The 21,475-nt window shown below is 41.4% G+C and overlaps 2 protein-coding genes across 2 annotated transcripts in view; one reads left to right on the top strand and one right to left on the bottom strand.

The window, feature by feature from the left end:
- PGM5 (phosphoglucomutase 5) overlaps positions 1-21,263 on the top strand; it is a 123,047-nt gene extending 101,784 nt beyond the window's left edge. Inside the window, exon 11 of the mRNA XM_064176447.1 lies at positions 20,865-21,263. Within this exon, the coding sequence (XP_064032517.1) occupies positions 20,865-21,014 (150 nt within the window). The 3' untranslated portion in view covers positions 21,015-21,263. The remainder of the gene's footprint in view (positions 1-20,864) is intronic.
- TMEM252 (transmembrane protein 252) lies at positions 6,526-9,595 on the bottom strand. The gene is made up of 2 exons (XM_064140402.1): positions 9,240-9,595; positions 6,526-7,723 (listed from the first exon to the last, which is right to left on the bottom strand). Exons 1-2 carry the CDS (start codon positions 9,593-9,595, stop codon positions 7,366-7,368), a joined length of 714 nt encoding a protein of 237 aa, XP_063996472.1. The 3' UTR covers positions 6,526-7,365.
- Positions 21,264-21,475: the final 212 nt, after the last annotated feature.

Raw genomic sequence — 21,475 nt, 5'->3', positions numbered from 1 at the left:
ATATTATTATAGCTGATGTGTTTGGCAATGGACTGTAGCTATAATCTCATAAAGTGTGCTGCATTTCATGGGGTCTTTTACTTATGAACATGAGAAAACAGAGCTTGGAAAAGCAACATATATAAACTTATACAAATATATAAGTCTTCTAAGAACAGACCATCTACCAAAGGGAAAACTGATTAATACACTTTGTCTTATCAGACCCAGACAGAAACCCAGACCCTTCTGTGGCTATTGTTGTATCAGCAGATCCAGAAGTCTGGAAATTTAAAGATTCTCATGTCATTCATGAGAATGCACCAACATTTACTTGGACAGTAATTCTGTTTCCCAAAACCTCTGCTTTTTCTGTACCTTGCAATGCAAAGATATTTCATCCAAGCATGCTGGAGGAAAAGGAGAAAGAGGAATTCAGAGAGTTCAGTGAGAGAGATAATAATTTCAAGGTATATGAACAGAGGACTGACCAAGAGAGGACTTGGTGAATCACAGAAACATGCAGAAACAGTGGCAGAGAGTATTAGGAGAGGATAAACTGCTACATTCAGGGGAAAGATGTGATTAAAGAATACTGTATAGGGTAATTGGAGATGAGTGAGAGAGAGAGAGAAACAAAGACTGCAAGAAGTATAGTCTAGAAATGTAGTAATGTTTGATATTAAAACTCTGTAGTATCATCTACTTAATGGCAGCTTATAGCAGTAATTGCTGTCAGCAATTGAGATAAGTAATAGTCTACACTATGGGAAAATAGAGGCAGGTTTGGAACAGTATGTGCTGGTGACTCTGGCAGTGTACAAAACCACAACAGCTGAGACCGAATTGCTGAAAGTGGTAAAAGAATGTAGAGCCAATGGGAGTAGAAGCATCAAGTGCTTGGTGGTCAGTGTTTCCTCTGTACAGGGACCTGGACTCAGCACGTGTTGGACGTGGCACTTGGTGCCATGGTCTAGCCTTGAGCTCTGTGGTAAAGGGTTGGACTTGATGATCTGTGAGGTCTCTTCCAACCCTGATGATACTGTGATACTGTGATACTGTGAAATGTGTTTCAGCAGTGCTGAGGAGTAGGATTACTGCTTTCCACCTGCTTTTGATGCTTTTCCTAATGCAGTCCAGGATGCCATCTTTGCTGTGCAGGTGAGTTGCTGGCAAGTGGCCAGCTTGTGCAGCATGTGAGACCCTGGAGCCTTCTTTGTTGAACTGGTCCCATTGGTCCCAGCATATATTTTTACCTGAGTTTATTCTTCTCAAGGAGCAGGCCTGCATTTCACTATGCTGAATGTCATGAGGTTCCTGTCATCCCCTTTCTCCAGCCCACTGAGGTCCCTCTGAATAGTAGCAAAACCTTGTGATATGTCAACTGCTCCTGCATGTGTTACATCACCTGCAAAACTGCTAACTGCCCTATGTATATAATAAATAGATCACTGAAGAAGATGCTGCACACATTACTCTAATTTGACATATATTGTTCTAATACTGAAATCTGGGGCACACAGCTGGTTCCTGGCTGCCAGCTGGACTTGGTAGCAGTGGTAAGAAACGTCTAGGATTGACTGTTCAGTCACTTTTCAATTCATGGCACTGTCTGTTTAAACCAGGTTTCATCTAAACATCTGTAAAGGATGTTACAGGAGGTGGTGTCAAAAACCTCACTAAGGCATACAACATTGTTAGGGGTTAACCTGACTGCTTTGTTTTCTTCTCCCATAGCCTTTTCTCTCCTTCTCCCTCTCCCATTCTCCCCCCACTGTCAGAAGAGTAGAAAAGGAGAGTGGAGAGCTTTAGCTGAGTTACACAAAATAAACTACTCTACTGCAGAGATACCAGGTTACATGAAAGAGACGGGGAAAAGGGAAAACAAAAAGCAAATCAACCAACTAAAATTTGTAGAGGAAAACCTCACTGCATGAAACCAGAACTGGAAAGAGAGCAAACTCAGCCCCCTACCTCCGCTGATGACAACAACAACTTGTGTGTATGTGTGTGTGTGTGTGTGTGTGTGTTAGACTTTTCAGCCAGCATTGCTCAGAATAGTGTAGGGGTATATGTGATGCAGTTCAAACCATTACAAACATTCCCAGATCTCCTGTCACCCACTGAGCCAGTCACCTCATGGTAGAACATCATTGATCAAGCATCATTTCCCCATCATAAATCTGTGATAACTACTCCATCCACGGTCTCATTCTTTATGGATTCAGCAAAGGTTTCCAGGATTAGTTGCTCTATTGCCTTCTCAGGAACTGAGACGTTTCTGACTGGCCTGTAATTCTCCATCTCTTCTTTCTCTTAAGGTCATGGGTGACATTTGTTCTCTTCCAGTCTTCAGGAGCCTCTCTCCCAGTCATCACAGTTTTTTTTCAAAGATAAGAGAGGGTGGTTATGTAAGGGCATGACCTAGCTTCTTAACCATCATGCACTCATCTCAAGTCATCCCCTGCGCTTGGGTATATCCATTTTTTTAAGTAATGTTATTCCTAATGTGGTCCTGCAGCATAGGTCTTCCTTGCTCCAGACTTTTCCTATTGTCTTGAGGGCCTAGGATTGCTGAAGGCTGGTTTTGCTAGTAAAGATGGAGGCAAAGTTAGCATTGAACATTTCAGCCTTTTCCATGTCTTCTTTCCTATAGTGTACCTATAGAAATTTCTTGCTGCCCTTCAGATTCTTTACCAGATTTAACTCTAGGTAGCCTTTGGCTTTTCTAATGTCATCCTTGCACGATTGGAAAGTGTCTCCGTATCTCTCCTGTGTCACCTGTCCCTGTTTCCACTTCCAGTTCGTATCTAGAGTGTAGTCAGGAGCTCCCTGGTTGTCTGTGTAGGTCTGAGCTTGAAGAAGGTGATCCCTCAAAATCAAAGACTTGAACTTACCGTCTCTTCAGAGTTATAACCTGTGACATTCTTCAAAGCAGATCTCTGAAGAGTCTAAATTCTGCTGTGCTGACTTTGGTCCCACTTTTTGCCTGTCTCAGTCCTCTCAAGGATTCCAGCTCCCCTGTCTCATGGTTGCCACAGCTAAGACCTTTGCGTGCCCATTCATTTGTGCTGGAGTAAGTATTAGGGCAGTCACATATCTTTGTTGTCTCCTCAGTCACCCATGCCAGAAAGTTGTTGTCAAGGCACTAAAAGAATCTGTTCTGAACCCTCAGTTTGACCTGTTCATATCCTCCAAGCCAAAAAAAAAAAATTAAAAAAAAAAACATTTTAATCTAAAACTTCCAGCTGCAGGTTTTGGCAAAGATTATTTAATTAATGCTAATAAAATTGATAAAAAGGAAATGGTTAAGAAGCTTTTGCTGCTTTAAGATTCTCGAATGTTTGAGCTAACTGCCCACAGCATTTGCCATGTAGCCCAAAGCTAGATAGTTCATTAGTTGAAGAGACAAAGAGGAAAACAGATAGTATGAAGTAAAATACTAGACTTTCTCCTTATCTCAGTAACCTTCACAACTGAAATACTTTGTTCCGTATTTCAGGTTGAAGATACAGTTATCTTTGGCTTCACATTTCTGTATCCATTAAGACCTCACAGCATCTGCAGAAAGCTAGAGCCTAAAAGGATCACTGCAGGACTGTCCTGAGACTGGAGAAAAGGAAGAGAGGATTAACTCTTTCTGATAAACTATGTTGAAAGAATCTGAACATCGTTTTCTGTAGCAAACTGGTCCAAGAGTAACCTTCAGCAGTACTCCTGAAGCAGCTGCTTTCAGAGCTACCTGTAGTCTCAGTCACATCCCACTCAAGTTGAACTTGCACTGGATAAGCATTGCACGATAGCAGCTCTCCTGGTTAATCAGCCTATGAATCCTTATACCAACACTTGTGAGATGCGCATGGCTTTCAGGACCTGCATCCAAAAAGCAAAGCGTTTCAGGGTGTTGGTCTGGTATTGCAGGGAGGTAAGACCATAACAAGGCCACTTAAGAGCTTCATCATTTTTTTGAAATAGTGTACAGTGTTCCTTTGACTTTTACTGATCTTCTGCTTGTTGTGTCTCTTCTCAGTCACTTTGACAAGTCTTTGTAGGCTGATGGCATCTTCTGTCAGCCTCTCTTTTTCAGTGTCTCTTTTTTACTGTGTGATCATTTTAACACATTTTTCTTCCTCAACCCATCTTGAATTGATTTTAATTTCTCTGTAGTTTATCCAACACATTTTATCCTTCTCTGTGTTTATCCAACACATTTCATCCTTCATATAAAGGATGAAAGTCTTTGGAAAAGAGAAATTATGTAATTACCACTTCCCTGGCTGTAGTCATTGTTAGCATCATGGCTTGCATTTCTGATGTATATGCAATGCTAATGTTGTCATGGGGTATGTGGGCATCTGGAAATTGTGATAAGTTTTCTGTCTTGCTCATTCTGCAACAAAAACAGTTATAATTTGCCCAGAGAGGTGGTAGAAGAGACCTCAATGCTCATCCAGTCCTACCTTCAACCCAGCATTGAGAGGTCTACACTAAAGCCTGTCCCTAAGCACCAGGTCCACACGGTGCTTGAACACCCCCAGGGATGGTGACTCCACCCCTGTGGTCAGGTTCCACCACAAATTCTGACATGTTCAAGGTCAGATTGGGTAGGACTCTGAGCAACCTGATCTATCTGAAGATGTCACCTAAGCAGAGGACAGTAGACTTCAAGGCTTTTAAAGGCCTCTTTCAACCCAAACTATTTTCTGATTCTAAGGCTAAGCAAATGTCCACTTACAGTCAATATTGCAGGTCCAAATCTCAGTGAACCCTCTAGTATTCTTTCTTGTCATCTGGAATTACAGGTGACAGTGGCCTGTGCACAAATTTGTCTCAGGAACTTTTTGTGGAAGGCACAAAACTTGTAAAATACAAAGGATGAGTCCAAGCCTCTTTATGGCACTAGTTACCAAACCACAAGGCCATTTGTGTTATAAATAGGACAGAGGACCCTTTCCAGTTGCCTGTCTCAGTTCTAGTTTAAACTTTCCAGAGACCCAAATATAGTTAATAGAGGAAATAACAATTTATAGGATGCCTTTCTCTCTTCCCCAACTTTTTCAAAGAAAGGAAATTAGATGTAGAAAGAAAAAGGTAAAACACACCTGAAGTCTCACTTTGATTTGTAAGTTAAAAGAGAAAACTTTAACAATACATAAAAGGTATTTGAGGTAGGGGAGTTACAAAGAGGTATAGGGAAGGGAAGACAAGTTTATATACATATACTTATATATATACATATATATATATATACACAATCAGATGGATGGCAATGAGTTTATCCACCTCATGGGTTGATGGCCACGTGGTAAAACAAAGAGGAACAGGAGAATAGTGCTCTCAAACAGGGAGGCAGGGCAAGAGAGAGCAAATCAGGAAGTTCCTCTGTTTTTATAGGGGGCTAGATGGGAAGTGGGAGTGGGCTAACTGCTACACCTGCAGAAAGGGTTGGATGCACCCCCGAGGAGGAGTTAGGAGTAAGAGTCAAGACCACTCCCCCAGGAGGGTTGACCCTTTATCATGGAATCATAGAATCATAGAATCAACCAGGTTGGAAGAGACCTCCAAGATCATCCAGTCCAACCTAGCACCCAGCCCTAGCCAGTCAACTAGACCATGGCACTAAGTGCCTCATCCAGGCTTTTGTTTTCTTGAAGACCCCCAGGGACGGTGCCTCCACCACCTCCCTGGGCAGCCCATTCCAATGCCAATCCCCTTGTTCTGTTGCTGGTTGCCTGGGAGAAGAGACCAACCCCCACCTGCTACAACCTCCCTTCAGGTAGTTGTCGACAGCAATGAGATCAGCCCTGAGCCTCCTCTTCTCCAGGCTAAACACCCCCAGCTCCCTCAGACTCTCCTCATAGGGTTTGTGTTCCAGGCCCTTCATCAGCTTTGTCGCCCTTCTCTGGACACATTCCAGCACCTCAACATCTCTCTTGAATTGAGGAGCCCAGAACTGGACACAGGACTCAAGGTGTGGCCTGACCAGTGCTGAGTACAGGGGCAGAATAACCTCCCTTGTCCTACTGGCCACACTGTTCCTGATGCAGGCCAGGATGCCATTGGCTCTCTTGGCCACCTGGGCACACTGCTGCCTCATCTTCAGCTACTATCTACCAGTACCCCCAGGTGCCTTTCCTCCTGGCTGCTCTCCAGCCACTCAGTCCCCAGCCTGTAGTGCTGCTTGGGGTTGTTGTGGCCAAAGTGCAGAACCCTGCACTTGGTCTTGTTAAATCTCATCCCATTGGCCTCCGCCCACCCATCCAGCCTGTCCAGGTCCCTCTGCAGGGCTTTCCCACAGTCTCAAGATGCAATGGAAACAGTTGCTTTTAGAGACAGCACAGAGGATTCAGAGAAGTTTCTTCCTCCCTTCAGTTGTTAGTTCCCTCTGAGGAGCTGTGGGCATAACCTAGATGTTTAGCAGCTAGGATGTATATCGTATTCTACGCTTAGCCTGAATCAAGGATACCTTGCATCATATAAGCAAACAAAAGGCATTTGTTTTAAATCCAAAATTTATTCATTAATTCAGTATTAAAATAACAGCTATTAGTACATGAAAATAAAACAGGTAGCTTGAAAAGCATACAGAACAAAAATAATGACTTACAGCAAATAATTTACAGTTTCCATACAGAGGCTCAGTTTCCTGAATCAGCTGATGTTACAAAACCACGGAAAAGGACCTTCAGCCAAACTATTTATGAGAAACAAGGCATGTAAGACTGATAACAGCATGATGCTTCATTTGTCTTGTAATAAAAGAAACTCCTGCTGCCAGTGGTATTGACTTATGTAAGATATAGCCTGATCATAGAATCACAGAATCATAGAATGGTTTAGGTTGGAAGGGATGTCAAAGATCATCGAGTTCCAACCCCCCTCTCCACCATAGGCAGGGACACTTCTCACTAGAACAGGTCACTCAAGGCCTCATCCAACCTGAGCTTGAACACCTCCAGGGAGGCACCATCCACAGCTTCCATGGGCAACCTGTTCCAGTGTTTCACCACCCTCACTGTAAAGGACTTCTTCTTAACATCTAGTTTAAGTCCCCCTTCTTCCAGTTTAAACCCATTAGTTCTTGTCCTGTCATTACAAGGCCTTGTAAATAGTCCCTCCTCATCCTTCTTGTAGGCCCTTTTCTGGACACTACAGGGTATCCTTGAAGCCTTCTCTTTTCCAGGCTGATAATTTTTATCTCTATGAAGATTGATTCTGCTTTGAAATACTGAGCTTTGACATACCTCTTTGTACAAATCCCCTCTCACTCCATTCAAACACACAAGTTCTCCTGATCTTTTCCTGGTCAGTTTCTTCCCAAGTGGTGTGCTTTTAGGCATCACTGGCACAGATTTTTAATTTTCCCTGCTTCACAGATACAAGATTTTACTCACTGCCTGTCTGACATGTTCTGACAGGCATTGCTCTGTCTGAGGTCTCTTGGTAGTCTGTATTCCATTGGTAACTATTTTCGAGTGTGGATGGATGCAAATGTGACTTTGCTTTGAGGATTGAGTCTTGGTCCCATCTTTGCTGCTGCTGTAGCTGTTGCACAGATAATTCATATGGTGGTGGCTGTTCCTGCTCATAAGTTTCACTGATGAACTCTGTGCTGCTTTCACTATATGGTAGTGGAGGGATATGGATGACTTCTCGCTCTTTTAGTGTGAAGGCAAGTGGCAGTGGAAAAGTCTGTTTTTCAGGATCGATGCTGTCTTCGTAGGAGGGAGGATAGAATTCAGGCCTGAAAAAACCCCAAACAAACAAAAACAAATGAAACAATAAAAAAACAACAAAACAAAAAAACCCACCATGATGAAATGTGATCTCAGCAAGCTTTGCTGGGGGAAGTATAGGCTGGATGTTAGGAGGAAGTTCTTGTCAGAGAGAGTGATTTGCCATTGGAATGGGCTGCCCAGGGAGGTGGTGGAGGCACCGTCCCTGGAGGTGTTCAAGAAAAGCCTGGATGAGGCACTTAGTGCCATGGTCTAGTTGACTGGATAGGGCTGAGTGATAGGTTGGACTGGATGATCTAGGGGGTCTCTTCCAACCTGGTTGATTCTATGATTCTATGATTCTAAGCTTGATCTGATGCTTTGTCTGTTGTGTTTTCAAAGTTTCGAGGAGGTATAAACTTTAAATGAAAAACTAAGTAGTTTCAGGGCAGTGAGATATAGTAAAAGACAACAACTGGCATAGCTGGGATCAGTAGCTGTGTCTTTATACAAAATATTTTACTAAAACTCAGCATTCTAAAAAAGAAGACCCTTCCCCATGTGGGGTCCCATTCATGGCACACAAACACTCATGTGTGTAAGAATTTCAACAACTGGCACTGGCCAAGAAAAGTTTGATTTGAAAGAAGCAGGAATCACTATCTGAAATAGGTTAAATTATTGAGTTATTTATTAATAAATCAATCACCATAATGATGACAATAGCAACAATAATAATAATAATACTTTTCTACAGTTTAAAAATATATTATGCCTTTCTGCTTATCTAAACAAGATGTGGTGAACACTGCTTTTATAGAATTCATCGTTGCTGTTTTTTGATGTGGTTTCCACAACAGTGAGGGAAAAGTAATTTGTATCTAGTGACCCTGCTAAAGACTTTTGTCAGGCCTAGAGCCAGTTGAAGGAACATTCTTTCTAAAAAATGTCACACTTTTTTAGGAGCTCTGTGGTAAAGGGTTGGACTTGATGATCTGTGAGGTCTCTTCCAACCCTGATGATACTATGTGATACTGTGATACTGTGAAATAGTAAAGGCAGTTATACAGGAAAACATTAGCAGGGACCCTATTAGGAGAAAGCTCCCTGCACATCTCACTGGCAACAAGTAATATTAGTACACATTTCACAGCAGTGCATCTGGAATTGTCTGTTTAGATGGAATCACAGAATCTCCATGAAGTCAGTGTAGCTGCACCTGCTTCCTCCATGCATAGTTTTGTACCTGTCTGTGCAAACGGCCACATTTCCTAAAGTATACATATATAAATGTATATTCCTAAAGTGTATATATATATATATATATATAATTTTCTTTTTTTGACAAATTGCTCTCTGCACATTGCTGCTTGCTCTAGCAAATAAGATTTCAGGCTACGATTCTCTCCACAGAAACAAGATAACAGTGATGCATTTTTTATTTTATCTTTGTAAGAACTTTGCACTGCTTTTTTCTCCTCACAGTATGTATACAAACTAGCATGATTCCCTCCCAGTTCAGTAGCAGCATTCTGCCATGCCTACCTGTCTATGGTGCTGACACGTAGCTCTCCATGCCTGTGGTTTTGCCTGAGGATGCTGCTTTGACCCCTGTATTTCAAGACTTCATGGAAAGTGCTCCAGAAAATGCCAGTCACAAGAAGAAAGAACCCCAAAGCTAACAGGCAGTAAAACACCAGCTTGCTATTTCCACATCTGCATGTGGAGGTGGAGGAATTTGTGGAAGTGCAAAGGACTCCCAGGCAAATAGTGGTAAAACCGAGTAAGAGCACAAAAAGACGCAAGAAGGTGAAAACAGCTTTTGGCATCTTTCCCAGCAAACACAGAGCTTGTTTCATCTCTACTCTTTGTTTGCTGGCTGTCTCAGCTGTGCTTCTCATCTTCAGGTGCTGGTGTTTTGTATGTATCATGAACAACTGGCCTTTGAACAACTAGGAGGAAGAGGCAGTTTTAAAGTACTCATTAACTCTTCAAGATATGCAGAAACTCTGGAGATTAATTTGTAACCTCAAACCTATTTCCTGCACTATTCCTTTGCCGCTGCCTTCTCCAGAGAGTGTGCTGGACTGTTGTATTCACCATGAGTTGCAAACAGCAATAATTTACTTTGCTCTTGTGACTGCAATCTGCATTTAGTTGTTTTGAAAAGAAAGAAAGAAAAAGAGAGAGAGAGAGAGAGAGAGAAAGAAAGAAAGAAAGAAAGAAAGAAAGAAAGAAAGAAAGAAAGAAAGAAAGAGAGAAAGAAAGAAAGAAAGAAAGAAAGAAAGAAAGAAAGAAAGAAAGAAAGAAAGAAAGAAAGAAAGAAAGAAAGAAAGAAAGAAAGAAAGAAAGAAAGAAAGAAAGAGAGAAAGAGAGAAAGAGAGAGAGAAAGAGAGAAAGAGGGAAAGAGGGAAAGAGGGAAAGAGAGAAAGAGAGAAAGAGAGAAAGAAAGAAAGAAAGAAAGAAAGAAAGAAAGAAAGAAAGAAAGAAAGAAAGAAAGAAAGAAAGAAAGAAAGAAAGAAAGAAAGAAAGAGAGAAAGAGAGAAAGAAAGAAAGAAAGAAAGAAAGAAAGAAAGAAAGAAAGAAAGAAAGAAAGAAAGAAAGAAGGAAAGAGAGAAAGAAAGAAAGAAAGAAAGAAAGAAAGAAAGAAAGAAAGAAAGAAAGAAAGAAAGAAAGAAAGAAAGAAAGAAAGAAAGAAAGAAAGAAAGAAGGAAAGAGAGAAAGAAAGAAAGAAAGAAAGAAAGAAAGAAAGAAAGAAAGAAAGAAAGAAAGAAAGAAAGAAAGAAAGAAAGAAAGAAAGAAAGAAAGAAAGAAAGAAAGAAAGAAAGAAAGAAAGAAGAAAGAAAGAAAGAAAGAAAGAAAGAAAGAAAGAAAGAAAGAAAGAAAGAAAGAAAGAAAGAAAGAAAGAAAGAAAGAAAGAGAGAAAGAAAGAAAGAAAGAAAGAAAGAAAGAAAGAAAGAAAGAAAGAAAGAAAGAAAGAAAGAAAGAAAGAAAGAAAGAAAGAAAGAAAGAAAGAAAGAAAGAAAGAAAGAAGAAAGAAAGAAAGAAAGAAAGAAAGAAAGAAAGAAAGAAAGAAAGAAAGAAAGAAAGAAAGAAAGAAAGAAAGAAAGAAAGAAGAAAGAAAGAAAGAAAGAAAGAAAGAAAGAGAAAGAAAGAAAGAAAGAAAGAAAGAAAGAAAGAAAGAAAGAAAGAAAGAAAGAAAGAAAGAAAGAAAGAAAGAAAGAAGAAAGAAAGAAAGAAAGAAAGAAAGAAAGAAAGAAAGAAAGAAAGAAAGAAAGAAAGAAAGAAAGAAGAAAGAAAGAAGAAGAAAGAAGAAAGAAAGAAGAGGAAAGAAAGAAGAAAGAAAGAAAGAAAGAAAGAAAGAAAGAAAGAAAGAAAGAAAGAAAGAAAGAAGAAAGAAAGAAAGAAAGAAAGAAAAGAAAGAAAGAAAGAAAGAAAGAAGAAAGAAAGAAAGAAAGAAAGAAGAAAGAAAGAAAGGAAAGAAAGAAAGAAAGAAAGAAAGAAAGAAAGAAAGAAAGAAAGAAAGAAAGAAAGAAAGAAAGAAAGAAAGAAAGAAAGAAGAAAGAGAGAAAGAAGGAAAGAGAGAAAGAAGAGAAAGAGAGAAAGAGAGAAAGAAAGAAGAAAGAAAGAAAGAAAGAAAGAAAGAAAGAAAGAAAGAAAGAAAGAAAGAAAGAAATAAAGAAAGAAGAGAGAAAGAAAGAAAGAAAGAAAGAAAAGAGAGAAAGAGAGAAAGAGAGAGAGAAAGAGAGAAAGAGAGAGAGAAAGAGAGAAAGAGAGAAAGAGAGAGAGAAAGAGAGAAAGAGAGAAAGAAAGAAAGAAAGAAAGAAAGAAAGAAAGAAAGAAAGAAAGAAAGAAAGAAAGAAGAGAGAAAGAAAGAAAGAAAGAAAGAAAGAAAGAAAGAAAGAAAGAAAGAAAGAAAGAAAGAAAGAAAGAAAGAAAGAAAGAAAGAAAGAAAGAAAGAAAGAAAGAAAGAAAGAAAGAAAGAAAGAGAGAGAAAGAAAGAAAGAAAGGAAAGCAAGCAAGCCCTGTTCATAGACCTCTGTGAAAAGTTATAAGGGAAAACATGCTCCTTTCTAAATCATGCATTTTCATCTTTCATTGGATTTTGGTCTCCTTCTGTCTCTAACACATTATTCAGCTGGTATTTTAATAGTCCTTTGTAAAAGGATAATTTCTAGTTTGCAATACAATATAATTAATAAATTTAGTATATACCATGGAAGAAATCAAACATACAGAATGTCAGAGAAGAACATAGGAAATCTTAATTTCTGCAGTTGTTCTCTGGTTCCCTTATCATTATTCTGTCATCTCTTCCAGCAACTTTTTATTGACTGATTTCCAAAATGATATTCAAAGACATTCAGGATCAGCTCTCCAAATATACTTAGACATCTAACATTCAGAGATGTTTGCTATCAACAGATTTTAGGCCTAAGTATTGCTTCAGGCTGGACATGAAGAGAAAGTTGTTGGGCATGAGAGTGGTGAGAGCCTGGAATGGGTTGCCCAGGGAGGTGGTTGAGGCCCCATCCCTGGAGGTGTTTAAGGCCAGGCTGGATGAGGCTGTGGCCAGCCTGATCTAGGATAGGGTGTCCCTGCCCATGGCAAGGGGTTTGGAACTACACGATTCTTCCAACCCTGACTGATTCTCTGATTCTCTGATTCCTCCAATTTAAAAAAAAAAAAAGGTCTTCAGAATCAGCCTGTGTATCTACTCTTGGAGAGGGTATCCACTCGTATGCAGACTCCATAACAAGAATTTGACTTTCCTATTAATGCTACCTGATTTGGAACATTACTAATCAAGTTTCTGAACATTTTTAACAATGGAGTAACTCAGTAGACCTTGCCTAGTCCTCCCTTACAAACTGTGAGAAAGCCAAACCAGGGGACTATTTGATGATGAGTTTGTTGGAGTTGTAGTTGGATGATATCAGCAAGATGGGTTACATGTCAAATTATTATGAGAATTTTCTGCCATGGATTGTAGAATTATTTCACCTTACATATGGTGGGCTCTTTATTTCACCATCACAGTCTAGGGGAGCAGTAGTCAATGCAATAAAACCTAGAAACATAGAATCAACCAGATTGGAAGAGACCTCCAAGATCATCCAGTCCAATCTACCACCCAACCCTATCCAATCAACTAGACCATGGCACTAAGTGCCTTATCCAGTGTTTCCTTGAACACCTCCAGGGACGGTGCCTCCACCACCTCCCTGGGCAGCCCATTCCAATGGCAAATCACTCTCTCTGTGAAGAACTTCCTCCTAACATCCAGCCTATACCTCCCCACCACAACTTGAGACTTGTTCCTCTTGTGTCTGTTGGAGGACTTGTGTCGTCTTGTTCTGTTGCTGGCTGCCTGAGAGAAGAGAGCAACCCCCACCTAGCTACAGCCTCCCTTCATAGGTGTAGACATCAGTGAGGTCACCCCTGAGCCTCCTCTTCCTCCAGGCTAAACAACCCATTTTCCTCAGCTTCTCCTTACAGGGCTGTGCTCCAGGCCTTTCACTAGCTTTGTCATCTTTGTCTGGACACATTCCAGTATTTCAACATCTCTTTTGAATTGAGAGGCCCAGAATTGGACACAGTACTCCAGGTGTGGCCTGACCAGTGTTGAGTACAGGGGCAGAATGACCTCCCTGCTCCTGCTGACCACACCGTTCCTGATGCAGGCCAGGATGCCACTGGCTCTCTTGGCCACCTGGGCACACTGCTGGCTCATGTTCAGGCAGGTATCAATCAGCACCCCCAGATCCCTTTCTGTCTGGCTGCTCTCCAGCCACTCTGTCCCCATCCTGTAGCACTGCTCGGGGTTGTTGTGGCCAAAGCGTAGAACTTGGCCTTGTTAAATCTCTTCCCAGATGGGACGAAATGTTAAATCTCATCCCAGAGATCCCAACTTCATAATACACTGCTTGGGTCTACATGCACTTGATCATTTGTGCAAATCCTGAAGGGACTAATTTTTCATGCCTGCACTGAATTTTTCTGCCATGTGTTTATCTGAATGGGGTGTATGTTCATGTATTTTTAAGGAAACAGTAGTTTGTGCAAAGCTGTCACTTATTCAGGTTAAATGCATGTATTTCAAGCTCCCACCACCATTTCTGCGTCTTTAGCTCTACATAATCTGCAAAGCTGTTGTCACTTATTTTGGGGGTCTACCAGAATGTTCAACATCAAGAATAAACCTCATAAAACAATTTAATGATTAGTCTTTTTCTAAGATGGATTGCTCATGACAGTGCAAAAGTGAAAATATAACAAGACCACATGCTGCCTGTGTTAAGGAAGGCATTCAGGTAAGGAGAGACTTGGACAGGTCTCCATTTCAGAGCAAACCCCTGTCAAAGCTGATACAGTCCTGTTCTTTCTGCCCTTGATTGCAACAACCTACACAGCATCAAGGAAGTGTGGCATCAAGAAAGTGTGGCACCCCTTCAGATACAGGCAAGATCATGAATCAGTGCCAGCTAATCTATGGCTGATATGATAAAATAGGTGATGTGAGCTGAGTGCTTCCCACTATGCAATGCCTTCTCTAAGTTGCTTCAGACCATGTTTTCTGTAAGCCAATTTTTCCTTCACCAGGAGCTGCCTGTTTATTTGTTCTGATCTTGGTATTTGAAACTCACATTCACATGGAGTTTCCTGTTCTATACTCAGTTTAATCAGGACAAGAAAGAAAACACCTTGCCAGTAAATTAGCAGGCTGGCAATATCCTTGTGACTCTCTGGCATGAGGACATCACAGACTGATACCTCAGAATCATTATACACAATAGTAATCCACAGACATATTTAAATACATGAAATTTCCAGATACTTGGATGCACAAAAATCTTGTACATGTTCCACTTAGGTATCTTCAAACCTTGATCACGATCTGTATAGTGGCAAATCTTTCCTCCTCATATTTTCATAAGGTGTAGATAGGGAAGTAAGTAATGATGAGGATGAGCCAGGATGGACATAAAGAGGTATCTATGGTAAATCTCTATCTACACATGTACATACATACATACATTGACACGGGAGAGAAAATGTATGTAAGTAACTACCAACTGTGGCTGAGAGGAGTTTCATCTCACTTTTACCCTCTGTCTGCCCTTTTTCCTTCTGCCTGAAGAATATCAATGTCTGAAAGGTTTCAGGCTAAATAATAAAGGACTCACATGTTTAAGCACTAGATGTTTCCATCCATGAACTTGGAGCAGTCAGCCCAAGAGTTTGGCATAAAGCATGTGCATGCTTTGCTTGGTCCATAAAGGAGTTTATTAGCTCCAAATGGGTTTGAGGAGTGTCCAGGAGCTTGCTGCTTAACCTGAGTCTGGTGGGTATTGCAACATTCATCTGACCTGCCTATACAGCTTAGCAAGGCTCAAGCTGCAAAATATCGCCAACATTTTTCTGCAAAAGCAACTGATGAGCATAACAAACATATCCTTCCCTTATAAGACCTGCTCCACTGGATAAGTCATGAAGTGGAACAAATTCCCACTATTATGAACTGCCACTTAGGTGTGTGTGCAGGTGCATGTTTGTCAGGGGAGAGAGTTCATAGAAAGATGTTAGTTTAGCCACTGCTTTCACAAAGTTGGGATTTTAATGGAGCTGGCCCAGTTGCGACAGAGAAAAGCAGTCACCAGGATGGGTAAAGCTGTGTGTTGGGGCTAGGAGTGTGTGCAGGGAAGGCAATAGTGGAAGCTGGGGCACAGAATACAAGTGGGGTGGAGCAAGATCATTTAGAGCCACAGCACAGCTGGTGTCTCTGGATGGCCACACTAGCTGCTCTTCCAGAAAAGTAACTACAAAAGCAAAAGCATGTGGCAGAAACAGATTAACATACACTGTTTAAACAGGCATATAACTGAGAGCTGTCATGGCTGGTATGAAGTCCACTGGTTCATCTCCCTGATGCAGGGAGTCCCAGTGCATGACCGTCTCTGAGAGCACCTTCACTTCGTGCCTCGTTGTTTCAAGTGTTCATGAAAGCTCTTCCTGAAATTTGTTTCCCCCTTCATCTAACAGTTTCATATGAATATATAGAAACAGCTATCCTGTATTTCCAGTACGTGCCAAAACACTTATGTTGGGGGGAATGTGTTTTACTTCTTATTTGCTATTTATTGGTCTCTACTTACTGATTTGCATGTTTTAGTTTTGTAGTTGGAGCATTGCAGTATTTTGTCTGTGGTGAGACAGACTAAGTTCATTGCTTCAAGAAAAGCTGGACAGGAAATTTGACTATGTGAACAAACTTAAGAATTCAGATATTCTCTTTCTATACAAGGAAAAGAGGTACAAAGAGATATGAAAAATCTTCAATAATGAAGTTACATAGACTAAATAATCTTTGCCAGAAAAAGAAAAAAGAGAAACAACAACCATGAGGCTACACCTCATGAGGGGGCAAAGAAGGGTCTGCATGATAAACTTGAGCCTCCAAACAATAGCTTTGTTTTCTGCCCCAGCCAGCTCCACAGCAACTCTGAATAAGTCAGGCTAGACCTGTTGGTGGCAACCACTGGTTCCACAGCATGGTGAAGGCAGAACCTGCAGCCCTGGGAATGAGCAGGCTAGCAGTGTGCCTGAAAGGTGCAGTGAGAAGAGAAATCCTCAGTATTGCTCGAAGGCTGTTTTTGAAGTTTTAGAGAGCAGACATAAATAATTGTTTTACTCCTGAAGGAAGCAAAATATAAATGCTCAGACTGAAATTAGAGAGGAATACAGAAAAATGTATTTAAAGATGTACAGGGAAAAAAGTTTCGGAATACATGAATCCTTAACACTGAATACAGATACAGGATACATGAGATATAGGATACATGAGAATTCCCCAAAAATCTTCCTCCCAACCAAACTAAACCACAAAAATGCACTGCAGCCTTGAAGGCCACAGGCAGGTTAATCCCCCCTGGGTTTACCAGATAAGGACTCATGAAGAGCTGAAAAAGAGGAGAGAAAAGAGAGAGATTTGTCTTTGCTGCTCACTTAGAAAGTGATAGCAGGATTACGGGATTGAATTGTCACAGGCTGTTTACCATTGGTAAAAAGGGGCAAGGAGATGGGGAAAAAAGCTTAACATAAGTGAGCTCCAAATCCAATCCGTTTATTGCACCCAAGCGTGGGCTTATATACTTTCTATCAGAAGGCTACATAAGAAGGTTACAAATCATAGAATCATAGAATCATAGAACCATAGAACCAACCAGGTTGGAAGAGACTTCCAAGATCATCCAGTCCAACCTAGCACCCAGCCCTAGCCAGTCAACTAGACCATGGCACTAAGTGCCTCATCCAGTCTTTGCTTGAACATCTCCAGGGACGGTGACTCCACACCTCCCTGGGCAGCCCATTCCAATGCCAACCACTCTCTCAGTGAAGAACTTCCTCCTAACATCCAGCCTATACCTACCCCGGCACAACTTGAGACTGTGTCCCCTTGTTCTGTTACTGGTTGTCTGGGAGAAGAGACCAACCTCCACATGGCTACAGCCTCCCTTCAGGTAGTTGTAGACAGCAATGAGGTCACCCCTGAGCCTCCTCTTCTCCAGGCTAAACACCCCCAGCTCCCTCAGACTCTCCTCACAGGGTTTGTGCTCCAGGCCCTTTAACAGCTTTGTTGCCCTTCTCTGGAACGTTCCAGCACCTCAACATCTCTCTTGAATTGAGGAGCCCAGAACTGGACACAGGACTCAAGGTGTGGCCTGACCAGTGCTGAGTACAGGGGAAGAATAACCTCCCTTGTCCTACTGGCCACACTGTTCCTGATGCAGGCCAGGATGCCATTGGCTCTCTTGGCCACCTGGGCACACTGCTGGCTCATCTTCAGCCTACTATCTACCAGTACCCCCAGGTCCCTTTCTTCCTGTCTGCTCTCCAGCCACTCAGTCCCCAGCCTATAGTGTTGCTTGGGCTTGTTATGGCCAAAATGCAGACTCTGATTGGTTACACCACCTGCATTAGGGCTATGTTAGGATTACACACTAATTGGAATAGAGATTCTTCATATTCTCTCAACAACATGTATATTGTGTCTGAGCAGTCTAAGTCAGCAGAGATAGGTGAAAACCAGTATCCAGGCTTACACTTGTTTACATTTGTTACACCATTCTCTAAGGTCCTTCCAACTCTCTATCAGTACTTCTGAACTCCTGCACTCACTCATGTCCATGGCTTGTTTCTCACTGTATAACATTCAGACAATTCTGTAAAATCACTGCATTTAATATTACTGTATCTGACATCACAGAGCAAAATTACAATTTATAGGGTGCAACTCCTGGACCTCTCTAGTCCTCCTGGAGGCCTCCATGGCTTTCTTCAGGAAACCTAGACCAAACCACCACAGCTGTGGGTGAAAGGGTGACTGGGCAATGAGAGATCAGTCTGCTGAGGTTCTGTGAGAGAGAAAGAAATAAAGGAGCTTTTCCTTTCATGGAGATACATAGGCATCTGCCATTTTTTTCACATTTGCAAGTCTTCCAATTTTTTTGCAAGCTGCAGAGTTCCTGTACTTTCTGCAAGAGGTCAGTTAAATCTGTGGCAGCAGGCTTTGGTTTTCTTATCCGCAAAAACAAGACTTGATTTCACATGACTGCATCTCATATAGCAGGTATGTAAACTGAAAGGAGGAGAAGATGAAAAGCTGAAACAGCCCCATAACACTGTTGAATTTTCCAGGTTCTATTATTTTTCTTGTTTTCTGTCACTTCAGATTTTCTCTAATGTTGTTCTTGGCCCTTTTCAACTTCCTAAACAGTCAGAGTGTTTTATTGGTAATGAGTGTCTTGGACTGCATCAGAGGGGATGAGCAGATTTCCTATTTCTCTTGCAAAACAGGAAGCAAGTTGCTCCTAATGAGGGTCAGATAGGAAAGGAGAATGATTAACACAGTGGAAAGGTTGCTGACTAGAACTGGCTGCAGGCCAAGGTCAAAAGGTAGCAGTCCAGATGCACAAAAAGCACTTCTTAGGAAGTACGACTGAAGATGGACGTAGTGGATGTTCCGCTGGGCAGTCTGATGATCGTGACTGTTTTGCAATCTGTTTTCCACTTGCAGAGGTTAGTGCTTACCCGGAGTCCTTCTCCTCTCAAATTAGCTGCTAGAGTTGTGTAGGCTTTAAAGGAAATTGGTGACATCCTATACATTTTGCAAAACATAAACATGCATTGGAAAACACAGGGAAGTATTTAAATGGGAGCATTTAAATGGAAGCATTTCTAAATGTAAAAAAAAAAATAAAATGGAAAATATTTAAATCAGAAAATAATTAAAAATTGGTTGTATTAATGGAAATATGTGGATTGTGTCAGTGCCAGCTGCATATCACGTGATAGTACCTGGCAGAAGATTATACATTACATGTCACAGGTGCTGCTGTGAGTAAAAAGTGATCTTTCACCAGAAATGTCAACATTATCTCTTTGTCTCTAGTCTGAGCTATATTATCTTTAATGAAATGAAGCCCTAGAATTTAATTCAGCTTTGTTTTGCTCCTCATTCACTTTCTAGCACCCCTAGCTGACACACTTTGTCGATAATGAATTGTGGGGGTTTATACATCCTTGACAATGATTCTGTGCAGTTTTGCCAATGAACCACTCTTTAGCAGTTCTAGAATTTATTAAAAAGTTGCATTTGAGGGCAAAGGAAGTTATTTTAAACTCCATGGGTGCAGTGCCTTCTCCATATCACACCTGAACTAATTTCAATAGCTGAAGAGCATACCAGAGTTTAAGAATGAACGAACATCAAAACTGCATTTCCCAGGCCAGTTCCTGCCCTGTGAACTTAGTGATGCCAATGTAAACCTAGATGTGTGCACACAGACAGGGCTACTCTTTGTCTCTGAAGACACTATGGTGTTACAAGATCCAGCTGCTATTTGTGAAAGTGACTGAACTGCATAAAAGAGAAAAATCATTTTATTCTACAAATACTTAAAAAGAGCAGGGATGAAAAATAACTGTGAACACTAAGCTACAGGATTGCAATTCAGAAATGTCCCTGAATAATTAGGAATAGTATACCCCACGAGTGGGCAGAACAAAAAAGCAATACATACTAATATGTAAGTATGTATTGAAGGTTGGTCTCTTCTGCCAGGCAACCAGCAACAGAACAAGGGGACACAGTTTCAAGTTGTGCTGGAGGAGGTCTAGGCTTGATGTTAGGAGGAAGTTCTTGATAGAAAGAGTGATTTCCCATTGGAATGGGCTGCCCACGGAAGCAGTGGAGTCACCATCCCTGGAGGTGTCCAAGAAAAGACTGGATGAGGCACTTAGTGCCATAGTCTAGTTGACTGGCTAGGGCTGGGTGCTAGGTTGGAGTGGATGATCTTGGAGGTCTCTTCCAACCTGGTTGATTCTATGATTCTATGATGTTGCAAATTGGCTGATGAGAGAAATCATATACAGAATGGAACAGTGATCTAATGGATGTAGATTTGCCTTTGGCCTATGAGACTGTTAATAAATCTATTAGAAACTCTTAAAACAACAACAATAAAAACTAAACCCAACAACAACAGAACCAACAAAATTAGACAAACAAACAAAAAATACCAAACAAAAATCTCCTCCCCCCTCCAAAAAAAACCAAAAAAAACCCCAAAACACCAGAACCCCTTCCAAAAACTGAACAGAAGTGATTCTCAGCAGACACAATGGCTTCACTTTTAAGGTTTTTCTGTCCAAGAATGCTAATTTGCTGTGTCAAAGAAAGATACCAACAGACACTGCTTTTCTTTTATCTGTAAGAAGTTGTAAAAGAAGGCTCTACCAGTGAAAATACAGACATGCTGTACTTGTCTCATACTCCCATCTTTAAAAATATCAGATCTTACATGATATCCAGCAGTTTGGGTAATGATCCATCTTCTGCTACCAATTTTCTGTCCTGGTTTAAAGAGTGGACAGATATAATTTTACTCCACCGTAAGAGTCAATTAAAACATCCTTGTTGGATTGGTGAGAAATACAGGATTATAATGAAAGGAGATACAGAAAGATGCAGAAGTCATGAATCCTTAACACCTAATACATACACAGGTGTGAGAATCTAAATCCTCTCTCTTGATCCTCAACAAAGATAAAGGTTGCATCATCTCTCCCTAACCAACAAAGATAAAGATTGTCTCTGTTAACTTCCAGGTCTCAGACCAGGTGCTTGGTCTAAAGCTCGGGGGTGCAAAGCAACAGACAACACCTTGGAAACTCCTGGACCTCAGCCTGCCTGGAATGCCCAGAATGCCTACATCTTATCTCAGCTACCCCGAAGAGAAAAGGCTTATGTGTATTTAGAGTATGGACAGGTACAGCCAGGGAGGGGGCGGAGACCCTCTCCCAGGTGGCGCCGGACCCCTGCGAATGCATGAGAGTACACAGCAAGATTTCCTGGGAAGCTGCAGCTGGACACTGAGCAGAAAACTGTATAAAAGGCAGGAGGAATGCCTGCCAAAGTGTGGCACTCCCACCGGACCACCAGTGGCACCTCTACCAGTCCTCCAAGGGCGGACCACCGCCAGACCGCCAGAGCTGCACCACCACCAAAAGAACCCCTGAAGAACTCCACAGAAGATCATGCCTGGGCCACGCACCCATATCTCTCTCTCTCTCTCTCTCTCTCTCCCCCCCCCATCTGTGACTGAGGGTAAGATGATCCCAGCTCTTTTCCTTCCCTGCTCCTTTTTCTCTTCTCCATCGTTCTCTTTATCTCTCTCCCCTTTCTCTCTCCCTCCTTCTGTTTTGTCCAACTTTATCCT

This window comes from Pogoniulus pusillus, chromosome Z, assembly GCF_015220805.1.
Source record: "Pogoniulus pusillus isolate bPogPus1 chromosome Z, bPogPus1.pri, whole genome shotgun sequence".
In the NCBI taxonomy this organism is placed as follows: domain Eukaryota; kingdom Metazoa; phylum Chordata; class Aves; order Piciformes; family Lybiidae; genus Pogoniulus; species Pogoniulus pusillus.
This window is presented reverse-complemented; position numbering and strand designations above follow the sequence as displayed.